Consider the following 18,418-nt stretch of genomic DNA (forward strand, 5'->3'; position numbering starts at 1 on the left):
TGGTTTTAAAAATCCAGGTTTCTGAATTACAGGCTCAGTGCTGTACAGTGAGCTGTGAAGTATGGTGGAGGAGGAATGACAGTTTGGACTGTTTTTAATGCTTTGCACTAATCATCTTGATGGTTTTATTGAGGCTTATTGCTGTACAGTATGCTGTGAAGTATGGTGGAGGATAAAGAATAACGGTTTGAACTGTTAGTAATGGTTTGCGCCCTTTAATACCAGTAAAAAGGCGATTTAGTGTTTAACTAACCACCTTGATGATTTTATTGAGGCTTATTGCTGTACAGTATGCTGTGAAGTATGGTGGAGGATGAAGAATAGCGGTTTGAACTGTTCGCACCCTTTAACACCAGTAAAAATGGGTCTTGATGTTTAATTAGTGGTTAAGGTACTGGACTAGTAATCAGAAGGTTGCCGGTTCAAGCCCCACCACCGCCAAGTTGCCACTGTTGGGCCCCTGAGCAAGGCCCTTAACCCTCAATTGCTCAAAACTGTGTCATAATTGTAAGTCGCTTTGGACAACCAACGCGTGTGCATGTTTACAAAAGCAGCTGTACCATATGATGCAAACACTCTTTCCTGATAATTTGCCAATATTCCTGAATGATATAAAACACATTAAAAAGAAAACCTTGGATTATGTTCATATAAAAATGGATTTGGATATCTGCAACATACTCAAAAAGTTGGGACAGAGGAATGTTTACCACTCTGTTAATCAGCTTTCCTATTCATTACACTTTTTAACCATTTGAGAACTAAAGATACTAATTGTCACAGTTTTGTAAAAAGTAAAATTCTTGTCAATTCTTGTCTGGATGTTCTTTGAAAACAGTCCAACTCTAACTGTAAGTTGCAAAAGATCTGCAAAAAATGACTATTTACAAGTTTCTGTTCATGTGACCACTAACATAAGAACTAACAAAAAAGCTTATTTTAGAGTTTTCAATTTAATGTGTTTCAGAATCAAGAATACAACCCAAGCAGTAACAGGACTTAAGGTCACCACCTGGATTTAACTAAGTAAATAGGTAAGAGCCTCCCATTGGATAATTACTACATGGGTGATTATGTTTCAGCTGGCAACAAGTTATTTAACCCTAACTGATGCAGTGAGTAGCTTCTCATTTGTTAAACAACCATGTTGAAAGACACATTCTGTGGTCGTGGAAAAGATATTAATCCATTTCAGAAGGGTCAAATTATTGGCATGCATATACTGAACGAGCAGGTTATTCCATCAATGGATTTTCTCTTCCCTGATGAGAACTTTCTCTTCACGGGCATATTTCAAGATGACAATGCCAGGATTCATCGGGCTCAAATTGTGAAAGAGTGGTTCAGGGAGCATGAGACATCATTTTCACACATGGATTGGCCACCACAGAGTCCAGACCTGAACCCCATTGAGGATCTTTGGGATGTGCTGGAGAAGACTTTGTGCAGAGGTCCAAATCTCCCATAATCAATACAAGATCTTGGGAAAAAATTAATGCAACTCTGGACAGAAATAAATGTTGTGACATTGCAGAAGCTTGTGGAAACAATGCCACAGCGAATGCGTGCCGTAATCAAAGCTAAAGGTGAAAGGAAATATTAGAGTGTGTGACCTTTTTTTTGGCCAGGCAGTGTACCTCTGCACAGTTGTGTAAGTACTGTACAATCAGCAGCTACAGGAAGCTGTACTACTAGTATAACACTGTATCATTTATTACATTCCCCACCACAATTAGTGGAACCCCCAGTAAAGAGGAGTAAATGGGTTTACCTTTTGGTGAATTAGCTTAATCTCACACAAAAAAAAAACAATACAACCACTAAATGTAAAAGTAAATTTAATCTGAGGGAAATTATGTCAATAAAAAATAAGACTAACAGTAATCAGCTGACACTTAACTGTTAACCAACAAGCTTCTATACTAATCACACATCTTGTTTTAAGTTCATGGTCAGGTGTTTACATACTAGCCAAGTGGTGTATCTTTCTAGGCTTTTAATTTTTTAGAAATACTTTCAAATTACATTTATAAAACACTTTTTCTCTCACTGTAAATATCATGAACAGAGTTAATTAATGATTTAGATTATTAGAAAAACAAGCATAGTGTGTGTTGTGCTGGTATGAGTGGATCAGAAATTTTAAATACCGTGTCCACTCACTGTCCACTCTATTAGTCACAGCATGAAAGCGGGCTAACAAAGCATGTAGAGAAACAGATGGACTACAGTCAGTAATTGTAGAACTACAAAGTGCTTCTATATGGTTAGTGGAGCTGTGTGTGTAGAAACAAGGAGGTGGTTTTAATGTTATGGCTGATCGGTGTATATTTAAAGGTTGCTGCGTGATTGTAAGGTTGAAAACAAATCCAATGTGTGGCAAGAGTGACATCTAGTGAGCAACTGAGGATCTAACAATTTGAGGAACTTTCTATAACGGGGTAGGCAACCTTTTTTGTGCCGATTTACAAAAAAGCAAATATGAGGTGTATTAATATATCACAGTATATGAACAAACGTATTAGGACACCAAAATTTTTGAATTCATGTGTTCCAGCCACAACAATTGCTAGCATATGTATTCAATCAATTATATAAAGAAAGGTATTTTTCCACTTTAGGGAAGGCCCTGTTTCAGCATGACCGTGCACAGAGCAATGTCTATAAACACATGAAGAACAGCATGGTTTAAAGAAACTCCAGTGGTCTACACAGAGCCCTGACATCAGCCCCACTGAAAAGTGGTTGTTGTTATATCTGAAACGTTTACATAGAGGTCACTGTATTTTACAAACTGAATGTACAATAAGCTGAAGGTCAGGTGTTCAAATACTTGAGGCCATAGTGTGTTCTCCGTCAGTGAACGGCGTTTCATGTTTAGCAATTCACTGAGCTTGTAAATTAAAAGCATAACAACTTTTACCATGGTTTAAATGTTGAAAATAAAAACACTTGTCTGTCTTGTACCTTTAAATTGTTTGTTAGACTGATTCTGTCTTGTCAGTGTCATCCTTAAATAAACTGTGATGTTCTGTCAGAATGGCGGCGCACACTTGAGGTTCGACAAACTACACTTTGGCAGCACACAGTCTGCTCTTTCTGTTAAATAAATCCATACAAATCCGTCCACTCCTGTTGAAATGCACGAACTTCAACTTTTAGCTACAATACTACGCTAACTTTGCACAAACTCACGCCCGAAACCTTAACCTCTTGAGACCCTGCGGTCACATTACATTTTGGCTTTGTTATGCCTTATTCCTTGACCTGCTAAACTTGTCCCCATTAGTGGACACTTTTGTTTGCCATCTAGTGGTAGCAAAAGTACTAGAAAACTAATAAAGTTTGTTTCTTTATTAAGATTCTAACATTATGTTTTACACTTTGGTTACATTCATGACAGAAACGGTAGTTACTCATTACACAAGATTCAGGTTATATCAAACACAGTCATGGACAATTCAGTGTCTCCAATTCACCTCACTTGCATGTCTTTGGACTGTGGGAGGAAACCAGAGCACCCGGGGAAAACCCACACGACAACATGCAAACTCCACAGAGAAAGGACCCGGACCGCCCCATCTGGGGATCGAACCCAGGACCTACTTGCTGTGACAGTGTGCGACAGTGCTACCTACTGAGCCACCGTGCCGCCCAACTAATAAGGTTAAAAACAAAAGGAATAGAAAAAATGCATTGAAAAAATCAAAGCTCGGGTCTCAGGAGGTTAAGTAGACCGCTTACCTAGCGTAAATGACTCTACTCGTGGTAAGTATCCAACCAATGAGGTGCAGCCTTGAGTTTACCTTAACTTTCACCCTCACAAATCAGCGTGCCAGTCAAATGCCTACCCTTTTATTTACAGGCTGCTGTAACTAAAAACTAAAAACTAATTTGTTAAATCACTTGAACTTTTATTAAACTGATAAAAATACAAAGCAGCATTTTCAGTGTCTTCTGACAAATCTAATTGTAGTTTGTAAAAATAAAATACAGTAAAATGCCTGCAACAAAAAGTTGGTGCAGGGGCTAAATAAGAGTGGCTACACTGGACTAGAAGGTTTCACGACTTTTTTTTAAGCAACCCACATTATGTCCATGATTTTTTACTTGACCCATGGGGGCGGCACGGTGGCTAAGTGGGTAGCACTGTTGTCTCACAGCAAGAAGGTCCTGGGTTCGACCCCCAGGTGGGGCGGTCCGGGTCCTTTCTGTGTGGAGTTTGCATGTTCTCCATGTGTCTGCGTGGGTTTACTCCGGATGCTCCGGTTTCCTCCCACAGTCCAAAGACATGCAAGTGAGGTGAACTGGAGATACTAAATTGTCCATGTTCAATATAACCTTGTGAACTGATGAATCTTGTGTAATGAGTGGCTACCGTTTCCTGTCATGAATGTAACCAAAAGTGTGAAACATGATGTTAAAATCCTAATAAATAAACAAACAAACTTGACCCATGCAACGCAAACAATGTATCTTACTCTCTCTCTGCTCTACTCTGCTAAATCTGGTCCCACTGGGGTTTACAAGACTCCACAGGGGGTGCACATCCGTTTGTTTTATTATTATTATTATTATTTTCTGCGGCCCATTTAAAAAACTCTGCACTGTGCAACATGGTGTTTTACACTAATCAGGGTTTCGAATAAACAAGACATACAAACTTGCCATCATGTTATTTCAATACAGTTAAACATGCCATCACTATTTGCCTTGAATGTATTTGATTGTACATTTTGGATTGTATTTCTTGAATGTACAAGAATCTGTGATTTGTTACTCTCAAGTCCATGTGGCTATTTTTTATCACAGTGGCATGACAATTTTTCATACAATGCCATCTAAGGGCTGGCCTTGCCAACACAAATTAAATTCCCTCTGAATTCCACAAATCTTTTCACAATATCTTGTATGGTAGATGGCGAAATACCTAAAGTATTTGCAGTCTTGCATTTAGAAATGTTCTATTTGAACTGATGCATGACGTGTGGCCACGACCCATCCATAATTGCAGATCATGTTCCTTCAGTGAATCCTCCTTTTATACCCAATCATGATACCCCACATGTAACCAATTAACCTGCTTATCACTGAATGTTTCAAAACACTGAATACTTTAAATAAACTTTTCACTCTTATTTGGCTGTTTTGAAATGTTAAAAAAAAGTGTGGCGCAGATGTTTTACCTATAAATGAAGTAAATTGGGGTGAGTCAAAAAAAAGGTAATAACCATATAATGATAATCGGTTTGATCCCCAGGTGGAGCATTCTGGGTCCTTTCTGTGAGTTTGCATGTTCTCCCTGTGTCTGCGTGGGTTCCCTCCCACAGTCCAAAGACATGCAAGTGAGGTGAATTTGAGATACAAAAATATCCATTACTGTGTTTGACATTGAACTAGAACTGATGAATCTTGTGTAAGCAGTAACTACCTGTCATGTCATGAATGTATACAAAGTGTGTAAAACGTGACATTAAAATTCTAATAAATAAATAAATATAACATTTAATTAATGTTATCATTTGGGTTTATTTATTGTAAACAGATAAGTGTGTTTATTTAATATGCAAATACACATAAATGTATATTAATTAAAGACACTGGTAAGCACATTTATATTTTATTAATCTGGCTTTGCAGATGTGGACAAATAATTGTGAATTAAACAAAAAAGATAGTTTTGCTTTGACAGGTCACTGTCAGGTCACAATAAACATTACACTTTGAAAGAGCAGTGACCAAAAGCAATTCTCCAATGTTTATTATTCTGTGTCCATAACCAGCATTGCTGACCAGCATGCAAGCTGTCTAATCATTTAAAATCAACACACATTAAAGAAAATAATGGGGTTCATAAAGTTACATACATAATATAAAATTGACATGGTCAATGTTTCAGAGATATTAGCACAGTTAAACTATACACATAGTATTCCACCATCTGTTTGCACTTATATGTTTTTACAGAGAATTACTCTAGCTTTTAAAAAAACTTGTTTGTCATTATTCATGTGTTCACGTATACATGCATTCCTAAACATTACCATCATGTACTTTACAGCTGAGCCTTATCTTGGACTTGGTACAAAAAATAACATGGCACATGCCAGTAGCAGATTAACCTTTTCGTTAATAATATGTACATATACACATGTATACATACATGCATGCATGATACATTTGCAAAATGATTTAGGTTATTATGCCCTGGAAGTGATCTGATAACCTTGTGAAAACATGCACGCTGACCATTTTTAATGACTTGAAGACAATCTGTTGCAATTAAAAGAGAATGTTTAAAATACACACAACATGTAAAAAAACACACATCCAAATGAACTTATTACATAATGTATGATATCACAAACTCAATAAGCTCTAGTTTGCAAATATTTTTAATCACTCTCTCTCTCTCTCTCTGACAGTGGTTAGGGCCACAAAGGCAATAAAAATCATTAGGTGGTAATTTCATGTCTTAATTAATTTGTGGTGTAGTCCAGTCAAATGTAAGAAGTGCACTATATCTAAATGTATCATTAAAAGTGATAAACAGTTTAGTAAAAATAAATGTATACGAGCATACTGTGTATATGTGCATATCTCCTTACCACTGTTTTTTGTTTTGTTTTTTCATTTCTGGCATAAAGTAACAAAAAAAACTAAATACCCCAGTGTTCTTACACACGATAAAACAATATTTCATTTTAACTAAACATATCTATGAAAATGTTAACAATTACTAAGTCATCATTTGTGTCAGTATTCTGACTTAAACATGGTAAAAAGTCACTAGGAAAAGTAGCTGTTGCTTTACAAGAAATTAGTTTTAGTTTACAAAGACAGCAATCCAAATAACATGCCTGAGACAGAAGATCAGGTACCTTAAGTGCACAAAGGGCCAAAACAACAAACACACACACACACACACACACACACAATCCTAATCTTCTGCTAGGTTGTGTTGCTGGCTTGTGATGAAGCTGAAATTTAAAGAATAAAAATGTGGGTTAATATTTTTTTTTACTATGAATGGATAAATGTTATATTAGGAGTAGTCAAACAAACCTGTTAAGTCTCTGAATCTTTGTTTTGCTTCAGCCCTTTCTTCTGAATCAAAGTACCAAACAGTCACTGCATACCTACAATAGAAATTCATGTAGTTATAATTCAGTGCATATAGATCACTTGTCTTATAGTAAATTTTCACACATTGCTCCTTTATGTAATCTCAAACCCTAAGACTACAACAGACCTTGTAGCAAAAGATGGCTGTACTTCATGAGGGTTCCTGCGATCTGACCAGAAGAGCAGCAGTCGATCAAACAAAGGTTCAATGTCAGCTACATAAGATTTTCCTTCAGGAAATATGCGCAGAATTCCCCCATGTTCCTGGAACAAAAGCACTGCATTATTTACTGTAGATATTTTACAAAGTACACAACTACAAAAGCTATTAACATTGCCTACCTTGGCATTCCAATTTTTGTTCAAGTAGTAGATGCAGGTCACACATCGGCCATCTGCATTCGGGTTATCCACATGTTTCACGTAACCTGCTCCATTGCCTGGATAGCACGCTACCATTGCCTAATACAGAAAAACAAAAGCAAAAGCAGATATTTGTAATTACAAAGTCTGTGCAAAACAGAGTTTTTCTAAGCCTGAATAGTTAGACTAACAGTCCATTGTCACAAAACTTTAGATGTAACTTATACCCAAGATAAATTGCATAGAAACAAATAAGCCATTATTTTGGGGGGAGCAATAATGGTGTAATATCATGAGGTGTAAAAAGTAATCTGTCAGCAATACTTAAAATTGAAGTTTTTACCACTTCTGTTTGCAAGCAAAATAATATCCCCTCACTATATTTTGCGTTGTATGTCTACTTAGATTGTTTGCCATACTTCCTTGGCTACATTCTTCTGTACTGGTTAATAATGGATGCTTGAAATTGTTTAACATTAATGTTTCTTTTCAAATTCACAGACTGTACTGACCACAGTAATTTCCCAGCTGGGTTAAATTTACAAATGCAACACTCACTCTGACATTATAACCAACATGCTTGCAGTTGCTATGAGCACATAGTACAAATATAAGAGGCGGCACGGTGGCTAAGTGGGTAGCACTGTCGCCTCACAGCAAGAAGGTCCTGGGTTCGATCCCCAGGTGGGGCGGTTCGGGTCCTTTCTGTGTGGAGTTTGCATGTTCTCCCTGTGTCTGCGTGGGTTTCCTCCCACAGTCCAAAGACATGCAAGTGAGGTGAATTGGAGATACAAAATTGTCCATGACTGTGTTCGATATAACCATGAGAAGTGATGAACCTTGTGTAACGAGTAACTACCGTGTGTCTGTCATGAATGTAACCAAAGAGTGTAAAACATGACGTTAAAATACAAACAAACAAACAAACAAATATAAGATCATTATTACCAAACAAGACAGAAATTGCTGTTGGGCACGGAGGTGACTCCCAATTGGCTTTTCCTCACTGAGACACCCGGTTGTGTATGAGTACCCAACTAGGCTGGTGCTGAGAGCTGAACCTGGGTCTCTGAGGTGGTAGGCTTGGAATGAGTGTTGCTACTTCATGTGAAGTCGCTAGGGATTATCTTACACATCTTGATTGGTTCATACCTCACAACTAAACTGTAAGCTAACCAGCTTTTAATCAGGTTAGCCATGTAGAGTAAGTTTCCATGGTAACTAAACTGGAGAGGTTAATCCACCTTTGTGAAATCGATAAGACCAAAATTGCTAGCTCAAAGTTTAGAATTGCCAGCTGGGCTCTTAAGCAGCTTAGCTGCATGTTTGGATTGTGCTCTGCCCCATTTGGGAGTTGCAGATTAATCAGCAGGGGCCCTGGTGATAAGTCATAAAATTCTGGCTAACAGCTGACCATGTCCTGAATCTCATGAACCAGTGTGGCTTTTCCTAAACAGCACAATAGCAACGCCTCAACCTCACAATGAAACAGGAAACAAAATCTCACCCCATATCACCTCAGCCCCACCTGGCCCTCTGCTCTCCAACATAATTTAGCACGCGATATATCCTGTTAGCTCTACCATCACACGCAAGTTTTTTTTTGTCATTATAACCATTAAAAATTCCCATTATAAATCCATTTGACCTTTTTCTATTTACTTGGTTGTAAATTTAGACTAAGTAAAATTCTACTCATTTTTATAGCAGCCATCCTTAAAATGTGAAGTGACTTCTGTCTTAGGAATTGGACTAGTTCTGTGTTCAGTTCATACATTTAGTAAATTTGTTCAAATATTCTTTTTATATGAGTTTTATTAAAAAAAAGTGGATTTATCTGATATATTTTGGTGAAAAACTGCTACCATTAAATTGTTTTCTTTGTCTAATCCAAAACATTAATGTATTATTTTATTTTACAGCAACCATAAAAGAATAGATAGAAAAAAAAGAACAATTTTACAACTTAGCTGGTTTGTAAAATAAGAATAATATAAAAAAAGCCATGTCATTCTACTTCCCTGTTATCATTTAATCATACCTAACTATTCACTGGTACACATGTTTACATTTCTGCAAACACGTATTTATCATGGTCTCCTTCTCACAATGAGGGCACACACGTAGGTTTGCCGTCATATCCCAATGCAAACACTTGTGGAGAGGTCTGGAAGGACAAGTGTGTGTGTGTGTGTGTGTGTGTGTGTGTGTGTGTGTGTGTGTGTGTGTGTGTATTTGTGTGTGTGCATGTGCGTGTGTGGGGAGGTGAGACAGGAAAAGAAAGAGAAAAAGAGCAGGATTGGCCAGCCGCCAGTGCCTTGAAGGTTTAATGACAGTGCTACGTGTTGAGCGTGAGTGTGTTGCTGCACCCCGTTCCCTACACACATGCAGTACTCAGCTGAAAAGCATGTCCATGCCATTTTAACGAAAGACACCCTTGGACAACAATATCTACGTTTTCCATGTCGGTTTGTCTCTAAACTAGGGCATTTTACAATGGCCAGTAGGAGGTTATGGTTGATTGGCACAGGTTTGAAAAGCTGACCGAGTAAAAAAGCCTCACTTACTTCCCGTAGACTCAGCTTGAGTTTCCTGTATAGGAGAGACTGTGGAGAGAGTCACGTACTACTTGTGATCTTCTCTCGCATGGCTTGCTGTGACAACCTATCAGTGGTATTCATCATCTACTGCACCACTTCATAATAAACAGCTACTGTAACTGTACCAAGTGTTCAAAATAAAACCAGACAATATGTCAGCCTATTAAAAATAAACTGTAGGTTTAAAAATTACACTGGTAACCAGTTTCTGTGGCGATCATAATCTTCCACACCATTGTCTAATCTTGTTTATAAAAGTTGCATGTAGAATAGGGGTAAAGGGTTCAAATCTTCACCAGTAAATTGTAAAGAAATTGTCAATTGAATTTGTTGAAAAATTTAAAAATTAATTATTCATCAGTTGCAGTCTTTTGGTTGTTTTTCAAACTCCATTTGGGACAATTTCTAAAATTACAATAAAAATTTGTAATTTGTTAATTCATGTGAACAAACATTTAACAGACAAAAACATTTTTTTTGTTTTCAATGACGAACTTAATTCTATTTCTTAAATATAAACAAATTTAGAAATTGAAGAAAAAAGTTGTAAAAGAGGTATATTTATCACCTTTTCTTTTAATTATACAAATCAATTGGGGAAATGTAAAATACTATTGGAAAAAACGAATTGTTGCAGTTATCTTATCTTATCTCTCTTATACAAGACTTGAGCTGCTCAAAAGTCTGTGGTTGCCATTGTCTGATACTCATTTTCATGATGTGCCATACATTTTTAATAGAGGACAGATCTGGACTGCAGGCAGTCCAGTCAAGCACATGCACACTATGTCTACAAAACCACACTGCTGTAACTCTGCTGTATCCTGTAATGCTTGTCCTGCTGAACCAGACATGGAATTTCTTGAAAAAGCATGTCCCTCCAAAATAACAATAACAACTGTTTTTCCTAAAAACAAACTGAATTGACTTGTCTGAGCACGGAACACATTTCCACTGTCTTTCGGTCCATCTCGGATAACTTCAGACCCAGAGAACTCATTTTGTTGATGTGCAAAATTAATATATGGCTTTCTGCATTTCTTGATACAGCAGCAAACTGTGTTAAGTGATGATGATTTTCCAACATAATCCCATCACGGTAGCATGATGGTTTCTGAGGGATGAGGGCTTGATGGTCGTACACACAGCATGTTTCCCCCTTTGGCCTTTACGCACCAAAGTTTCCCCTGACTCCCTGAATGTTTTCATAATATTATGAAATGTAGATAGTAGAAGACCTAAATTCTTTGCATTCTTATGCTATGAAACATTGTCTTTAAACTAACTGACGATTCTCTCATAAAGTTTAACATACAGTGGTGAACCACAACCCATTCTTTGGTGGAAGCTCCCTTTATACTTAATGTTGATGAAGTTACCAGTTAAACTGCTAATTGTGGATTCTTCCAAAACAGTGTCAATTGTATAACCTTATTTTAGTCTTATTTGGCATCTGTCCCCATATTTCTAGTGTGCTGCAGGTTTCACATTTTTATGTTTTTTTTATAATTACAAAATACAATTAGATTTGTAAGTGAAAACACTAAAAACAAAATATTAAGCAATTAAACAAATTTCTTTTTTTTTGCATTTTTAAAAAGTGTCCCAACTTTTCTGGAAGTGGGGCTTGTATACTGATTATAATTACCTAGCCAAAGTAAAGATGCAGTATCACTAAACCGTGTGTTTTCAAAAGCGGTAAAGTGTGTTTTCATAAAAATAGTGTTTTTTTTAACTGACAAATTCGAGTAAAAAATTAAGTAATCAGCTATTTATTTAGTTAGATGGTACAGTATGTTAGTTCTAAAAGCATGTTGTGCACATTTGACACCATACACGTTGTAGTTCCATTTAGATTAGATATTATTACTAACCTACATAATTTCTATAGGTGAGAGCTCAATAAATGTTTTCCACAAGTACAACTCCTCTACTTTGTGTTTGTGTATGAAGTCAGTTTGTTATTGTTATATTCAATAATCACCAGATGACATGTGACCCCACCAGTTTAATGACAAATTTGAAGGCCCACACATTTCCACTTATGCTAGCTCAATGTATGCCACACATGGCTGACTAAAATAATTAGTCAAAAAACATTTCCTTAATAAAAAATGCTTGTCGCCTTTTTTTCTTTAAACAAAAGTTTACTGTTGACACACAGTTAATATGACGCTCTGTTTATCTTTTGTGCACTGAATTTCTCATAAGAGCTTTTAGGGATGGGTAAGATGGGTAATTGTGTTTTAAAGTAAAAACAATTATATATCAGTGTAGCTTTGACAAGCTGTAAATTATGTGGGTAGTTATTTCTTTCTAAGATCTTCTTTATAAGAAATGCTTATAGTGATATACTCAGCGCTTGTAAAACTGTAATTTTATTGTTATGAGGAAAGACAACAAGTTTTACACTTACTCTTTAAGACACTTTTGGCAAAAAAGCTGTTGAACCAATAACTTTGTAAGACAAAATTATATCATCACCTGTAACATAAGTTTAAAATAAAACCATGACCACATAAATAATGGTAAGTGAAAGTGTAAAAAGTATATACATATATAAGTGTATAAAGATGCAACAAAAATGGCAGAAGTAAATTGTATTTGTAAATTTGTTTTTAATAGAAAAGCACAGGTTATTACTGGAAAAGAAGGGCAGCCCACTTTTAGGCTGTTTTTAAGTCAATTTACTATAGATATATACTTAATATACTTAAAAACATTAATGGTCAGAACATACTGACATACTAATCATTTAATCAGCTAAATGTTTACAAATATAAAAAACACATATATACATACACACACACACCCATATATATATATATATATATATATATATATATATATATATATATATATATATATATATATATATATATATACATACAAAATGAAAAAACAAAAACATAGCAGCGATAATAGATAAAAAAAGAACTCATTTGTATTTGCATTTTTTGTCATTAGAATTTTTTAAGTAGTGAATATTACATATGCATTGTATTAAAAAACATGCAAATGTTTTTAAGTACACACATTAAGTAAATGTTCTTGCATGTTCAAAGCAAAAAAAATATGAATTAATTCTTAATTAATTTAAAAAAACTGCAAAATATTATCCCTATATTAGTACACACTCCATAACTGGGAACAAGTTACACTGTAATTGTATGACTAGCTGCAGAGATTGGTTCAGTAGGGCAATCCTTTTACAGTCTTTAAATAAAAACAATACTTGCACAGCATTGTACCCGAAAACTTGCTACACTGATAATGTTAAGCTCAATATAAATGCTTACCTTGGAGCGTTCTCGGATCGTGTTTTTTCCCAGCCTGCTAGCGCAGAGTGAGATGAGTTTATCAGTCTGTTTAAGTAAAAAATTGATAGCCTCGGCTCCTCTCTCGGTACCACTGACCCAGGCTATCTTATCTCCCCTAATATGACTTCTTCTCACTCCAGAAGCTCGTCCAGCGAGCTGTCCGTCACTTAAAACACCTGAACGGTGAATTTGTTTCACTTGACCCAAGACCACACGACCAACCGTGTCACCGAGAAAACTGTCCATATAGAAGAAACCTCTGTCCAGCAGAGCTGGTACAACACGGTCCAAAGCTAACTGCTCCAGTTCCAAGTCCGTTATATGATGCAGAAACGGCATTCTGCTTTCAGCCGTTGCTTGCTGCTGCTGTTTGTCTCAAAACGGTTCAGCCATTCGACACTACGATTAAAAACAACCAGCTTTCTAACTGAGTTGTGAGGACATAACTTCTGAGCTTCCTCTGTAAACTTCTCACTGACCTGCTGGACTGTGAGACGTGCAGCTCGCGCTGTAGCGCCCAGGGGGCGGGGTTATTTGTACAGCCACGCCCACACCGTTTGTTTTCCCTTACGGCTCGGCAGCACGTGCGCAGCCCACACGAATTATTTTCTCTTTCTGGGAAACGTGGTCCTGTTTTGCAAAGTGGTTCAAAACAGTAATGTACATACTGGATAAAGACAAATGTGGCCCAATACTATATATTGTACAGACTGACTGCCTCATGGAATGCGTAGTTTACAGATACTATTGTATTAGTGCGCCACATTGGGATAACGTCTTGATTTCACGATAAGACTGTGAGAAACGCGAATTAGTGGGGGGCGTGTTCAGCCGCCATTGAGCACAGGGACTGGAGCATGTAGGCAGCAGCGCGGCGGCACACAATCACCACCTCAAATCCTACACGCCATCAGTTCACCCAAACAGATACGTGAACAAACGAAGCTGGTTAATGTCGCAGTGACTGCAATCTGGGCATATATGTCTATTGGTCAACATAACCTACAGCTACAACAAGACTATTTGAATTCATATTACATTATTTTATATGATTGTTTTTAAACAGAGGATTTAGAATAGACAAGTGTGAAAAATCATAGGTCTAGAAAGTCTAAACCTTTGCACTGAACTAAATCATTGTGCAAACACATGTAGGCCTGTCAAGTCGAACTATACTGTACATGGGTGTTTTAAATAAGTTTAAAATGTGTATTGTTAAAACGGATAGAAACTGCATTTCGGTATCATCAGATAATCAATTTAATGTACTGATGTTTGTTTCATAACTTTTAAAATGCTTAAACTTATTAGTAAACAATTAAACTAATAAAATGTCAGGTTGCACAGCCACACATTCAGCATTACATATCTAAGTTTTTAGATATGTAAATTACTGGTACATATCGAAAAATATCTAAATAAGTGTCTACATCAAAGAAGACATTGTTTATGATGTTTTATAACTATATTCTTGAAACATTTTAACAGCCTGGGTTCATCCCACCCTGAATAGGACAAAATGTTCTTTTATACATTTATATTTTACATGTTCAGCATTTAGCAGACGCCTTTATGCAAAGCAACTTACAGTAGTGACAGTATACAGTCTGAGCAATTGAGGGTTAAGGGCCTTGCTCAAGGGCCCAACAGCTGCAACCTGGCAGTGGTGGGGCTTGAACCAGTGACATTCTGATTACTAGTCCAGTACATTAATTGCTAGGCTACAACTGCCCTAATTTTTAATTGTTGCAAGAAAAACCAGTCTAGTTGGGTTTTCTTGTGTAGTCTCCGCTAAAGAGATGGGGGTGTAGTCCAACATCTTTGCTATTTCTTGATTTTTCCGTTTAGCCCTGCCAACTTACGTGTGGAGCTATGGTTATCAAGGCTGCCTTTAACACCTGTCTATTTTACACAATGTTTAATGTGCATTATTGTTCTGCACACCCCAGATTAAAGCCAAAAACCCTGTCAACTTTTTTCTTTAAAAATGCAAGTCTTGTTTTTAATTGTCATTGTCTAAAACAATCTAAAAAATGGAATTGAACAAAAACACGTTTGATGATGTTATTTTCTACATGCAATAGTTTTGTTACTTATGTATCATGCACCTATTAATGAAAGTTTCTACAACACAGTACTCACCTTGTGTCTGCCTCTAATTTTGTAGCTCCCAAGTTTACCGTCAGCATGCGTGATAACTTTGTCTATTCTTGACAGCAGAACTCCTATATGATGACAGTCCGGTTCAGTTCCTTCCACCCAGATGATTTTATCCCCTCGGATAGCTTTAGTTTGGCCCAGGTTTTGACACGCCAGCTGTCCGTCCTGCATTCTGTCATCCTCATGGACTCTTTTTACCTCCTGCACAATGCGCTCTCCGAGCCTGTCTCCCAGAAAGTTATCTACGATGCACAGACCGTACGAGTTCATGCACGGTACAATATAATGTGGCACCAGTCTGTGAGAGGTAACTCGCCTGTGCTCCTTAGATTTCGGTCGGTTACTGCGAGGTTTTAGGAGTTCTTGCGGTACGGAGTCGGTTCGGGTGTGTTTGGACTCTCCGATGGTATCCGGGGACATGTGCTGCAGTCTTTCCGCTCTAGGACCACCAGTATCCACCTCGGCATTAGCATGCTCTATAGGACAATGCGGGGCAGAATGATTTCCCTGGTACTCGGCCATTTGCCGGTAGTGCAAAAGCTCCTGTGTGCTTGTTACAGTTTCTGATGGGCGTGAGCTGCATAACATGTATCACACGTGCGCACAGCAGAGGCGATCTGCAGTGACTTATAACCTACAGCACCCTATTCCACATGCTGCTGGCCATTAAGATGAAGGGTACGTGCGTTATAACTCGGACTTCAAATCTTAGTTCAACAAGTTCACACATCATATTGGACACATGTTTTGGCGAGGACTGTTCAGTTAAGTATCATCAAACTTTATTTAAAACGTGTGTGGTGAAAGAAAATTGGAATACCCAAAGGAAATGCGCGATGAACATACAAAACTCGGAGTGGGTGCTGCTTGGAAACAATTGTGAGGAAAATGGGCAGTGTACAGTGTACTGACGTTTGTGGTACAGTAATAAGGTCAGTCCACCAGTTTAGTATGTTAATGTGTATGTGGTTTGACCTTAGAGTGTAGAAAAGGTTCAAAAGCTGGTTATGGCTATTAATTATTGATATTAAACACATTATTACCGATGCAAAAATAAAAGTATAATTGGACCTGACACTAAAACTACTATAGTGCCAATAGCTCCCCTTGTGGAGAAAATTTTACATGCTAAACTTTAAGTCAGTACAGTTGTACCTTGAAACTCGACGTCAATTGGTTCTGGGAGTGGTGTTGAGTTTTAAAGGCGTTTAGTTTCAGTAAGAATTCATTTTAAAGGCGTTTTTTCCATAAGGATGTATGGGAAACCTGTTAATGCGTTCCGTGGTCCCGTGGTATGTTTTAGGCTAATGTAAAATAATGGGGTTGTATTTGACACTTATACACTAAAAATAACACAAATATAATATAAAAACATTCATTCATTTTCTTATCCGCTTATCCAATTAGGGTCGGGTCGGGTCGGGGGTGCTGGAGCCTATCACAGCTTTTCAACCCATACACACACGGGGAGAACATGCAAACTCCTCACAGGAAGGACCCGGACCGCCCCGCCTGGGGATCTTTGCTGTGAGGCGACAGTGCTACCCACTAAGCCACCGTGCCGCCTGTAATATAAAAACACTAAAATACAATTGAAAACCAGTTAAACACAATAAAACCTGCACTTTACTTCTTTATTGTTTCCTTACGCTTCATGAGCATGGAGATTCTTGATCTTGGATACTGTATTCCGTTCAGTAAAGGCGCATTCACATGAGAAGCGGCACAATAGCTTTTGCGCTGGCTGTGCCAGTGCACAAAGCTTAACGTGACTTATTGTACTAAAACAATTATTTATTTTTTTTTAACAATAAGCGTTTTAGACTCTCTCTCGAGAAAAAAAATGGGATTCTCACATTTTCTCAGCACCCCGAGCTATAACAAGTTTAAAAGTGAAACAGTGAGGAAAATCCAGCTATATCCACAAATATATGTCAATGCTTTCAGGGGAACTTGACAGTTAGTCCACACAAATGCAGATTCATCTCATATTAAAAAAAACTGAACACGTTGAGTTTAAGGGTACAAATTTCTCGATGAAGGGCGTTGAGTTTCAAAGATTTTGAGTTACAAGGTACCACTGTATTTATTGATTTATTTATTTGGATTTTAACGTCATGTTTTACACACTTTGGTTACATTCATGACAGAAACAGTAGTTATTCATACACAAGATTCATCAGTTCACAAGTTTTAAAGTCAAACACAGTTATGGAAAATTTAGTATCTCCAATTCACCTCACTTGCATGACTTTGGACTGTGGGAGAAAACTGGAGCTCGTGGAGGAAACCCACACAAACACAAGGAAAGAACCGTGACCACCCCACCTGGGGATTGAACACAGGACCTTCTTGCTGTGAGGTGACCGTGCTACTTACTGAACCACCATGCCACCTGACTAAGTCAGTAAGTAAATGATTGTTACAAGCCAGGTATAAGTACTTGGTATCTAAAATTGAATCAATATTTAAGCCATATAAAACAAAAATGACTATAAACATTTACACATGTAGGTTACATTTTAAGAACACTTCTAATTAGTATTGAAACTCCTGAAAATCCAACAGTTGTGTGTGATTGTTTCATAAAATGATAAAAGCTAAAACATTTGCTTTTGCATACTAAATTGAAGGTGATAGATGTAGGCATACAATCATGGTAATTTATAATGCTTGTGTTTATATGAATGCAGAAGAGCAGATTTTTAGGAGGCCATTAAAAAGACCAACATGACTAAAATATTGTGTATAACAATAAAACTACTCATTAAAATTTTTTACAATACTGGTGAATGTGAGGTGAAAGGGTTCTGTTTATTAGTACCTTTAGGCAGCTGCTTGAACCCAGTG

The 18,418-nt window shown here is 37.2% G+C and overlaps 1 protein-coding gene across 2 annotated transcripts; it reads right to left on the reverse strand.

Annotated features, from left to right (window-relative positions):
* Window positions 1-5,603: 5,603 nt before the first annotated feature.
* On the reverse strand, window positions 5,604-13,817 carry egln3 (egl-9 family hypoxia-inducible factor 3). Of its 2 annotated transcripts, XM_063007141.1 has the most exons (5): window positions 13,388-13,817; window positions 7,468-7,587; window positions 7,253-7,389; window positions 7,066-7,139; window positions 5,604-6,980 (listed from the first exon to the last, which is right to left on the reverse strand). In XM_063007141.1, the coding sequence occupies exons 1-5, from the start codon at window positions 13,745-13,747 to the stop codon at window positions 6,952-6,954; spliced, it is 720 nt and encodes a 239-aa protein (XP_062863211.1). In that variant the 5' UTR covers window positions 13,748-13,817; the 3' UTR covers window positions 5,604-6,951. The 2 variants fall into 2 exon arrangements, with proteins under 2 accessions (XP_062863211.1, XP_062863210.1); XM_063007140.1 differs by having other exon boundaries at window positions 7,253-7,587.
* Between the last annotated feature and the right edge of the window lie 4,601 nt (window positions 13,818-18,418).

The sequence above is a fragment of the Trichomycterus rosablanca genome, chromosome 13, assembly GCF_030014385.1.
Source record: "Trichomycterus rosablanca isolate fTriRos1 chromosome 13, fTriRos1.hap1, whole genome shotgun sequence".
Lineage (NCBI taxonomy): Eukaryota > Metazoa > Chordata > Actinopteri > Siluriformes > Trichomycteridae > Trichomycterus > Trichomycterus rosablanca.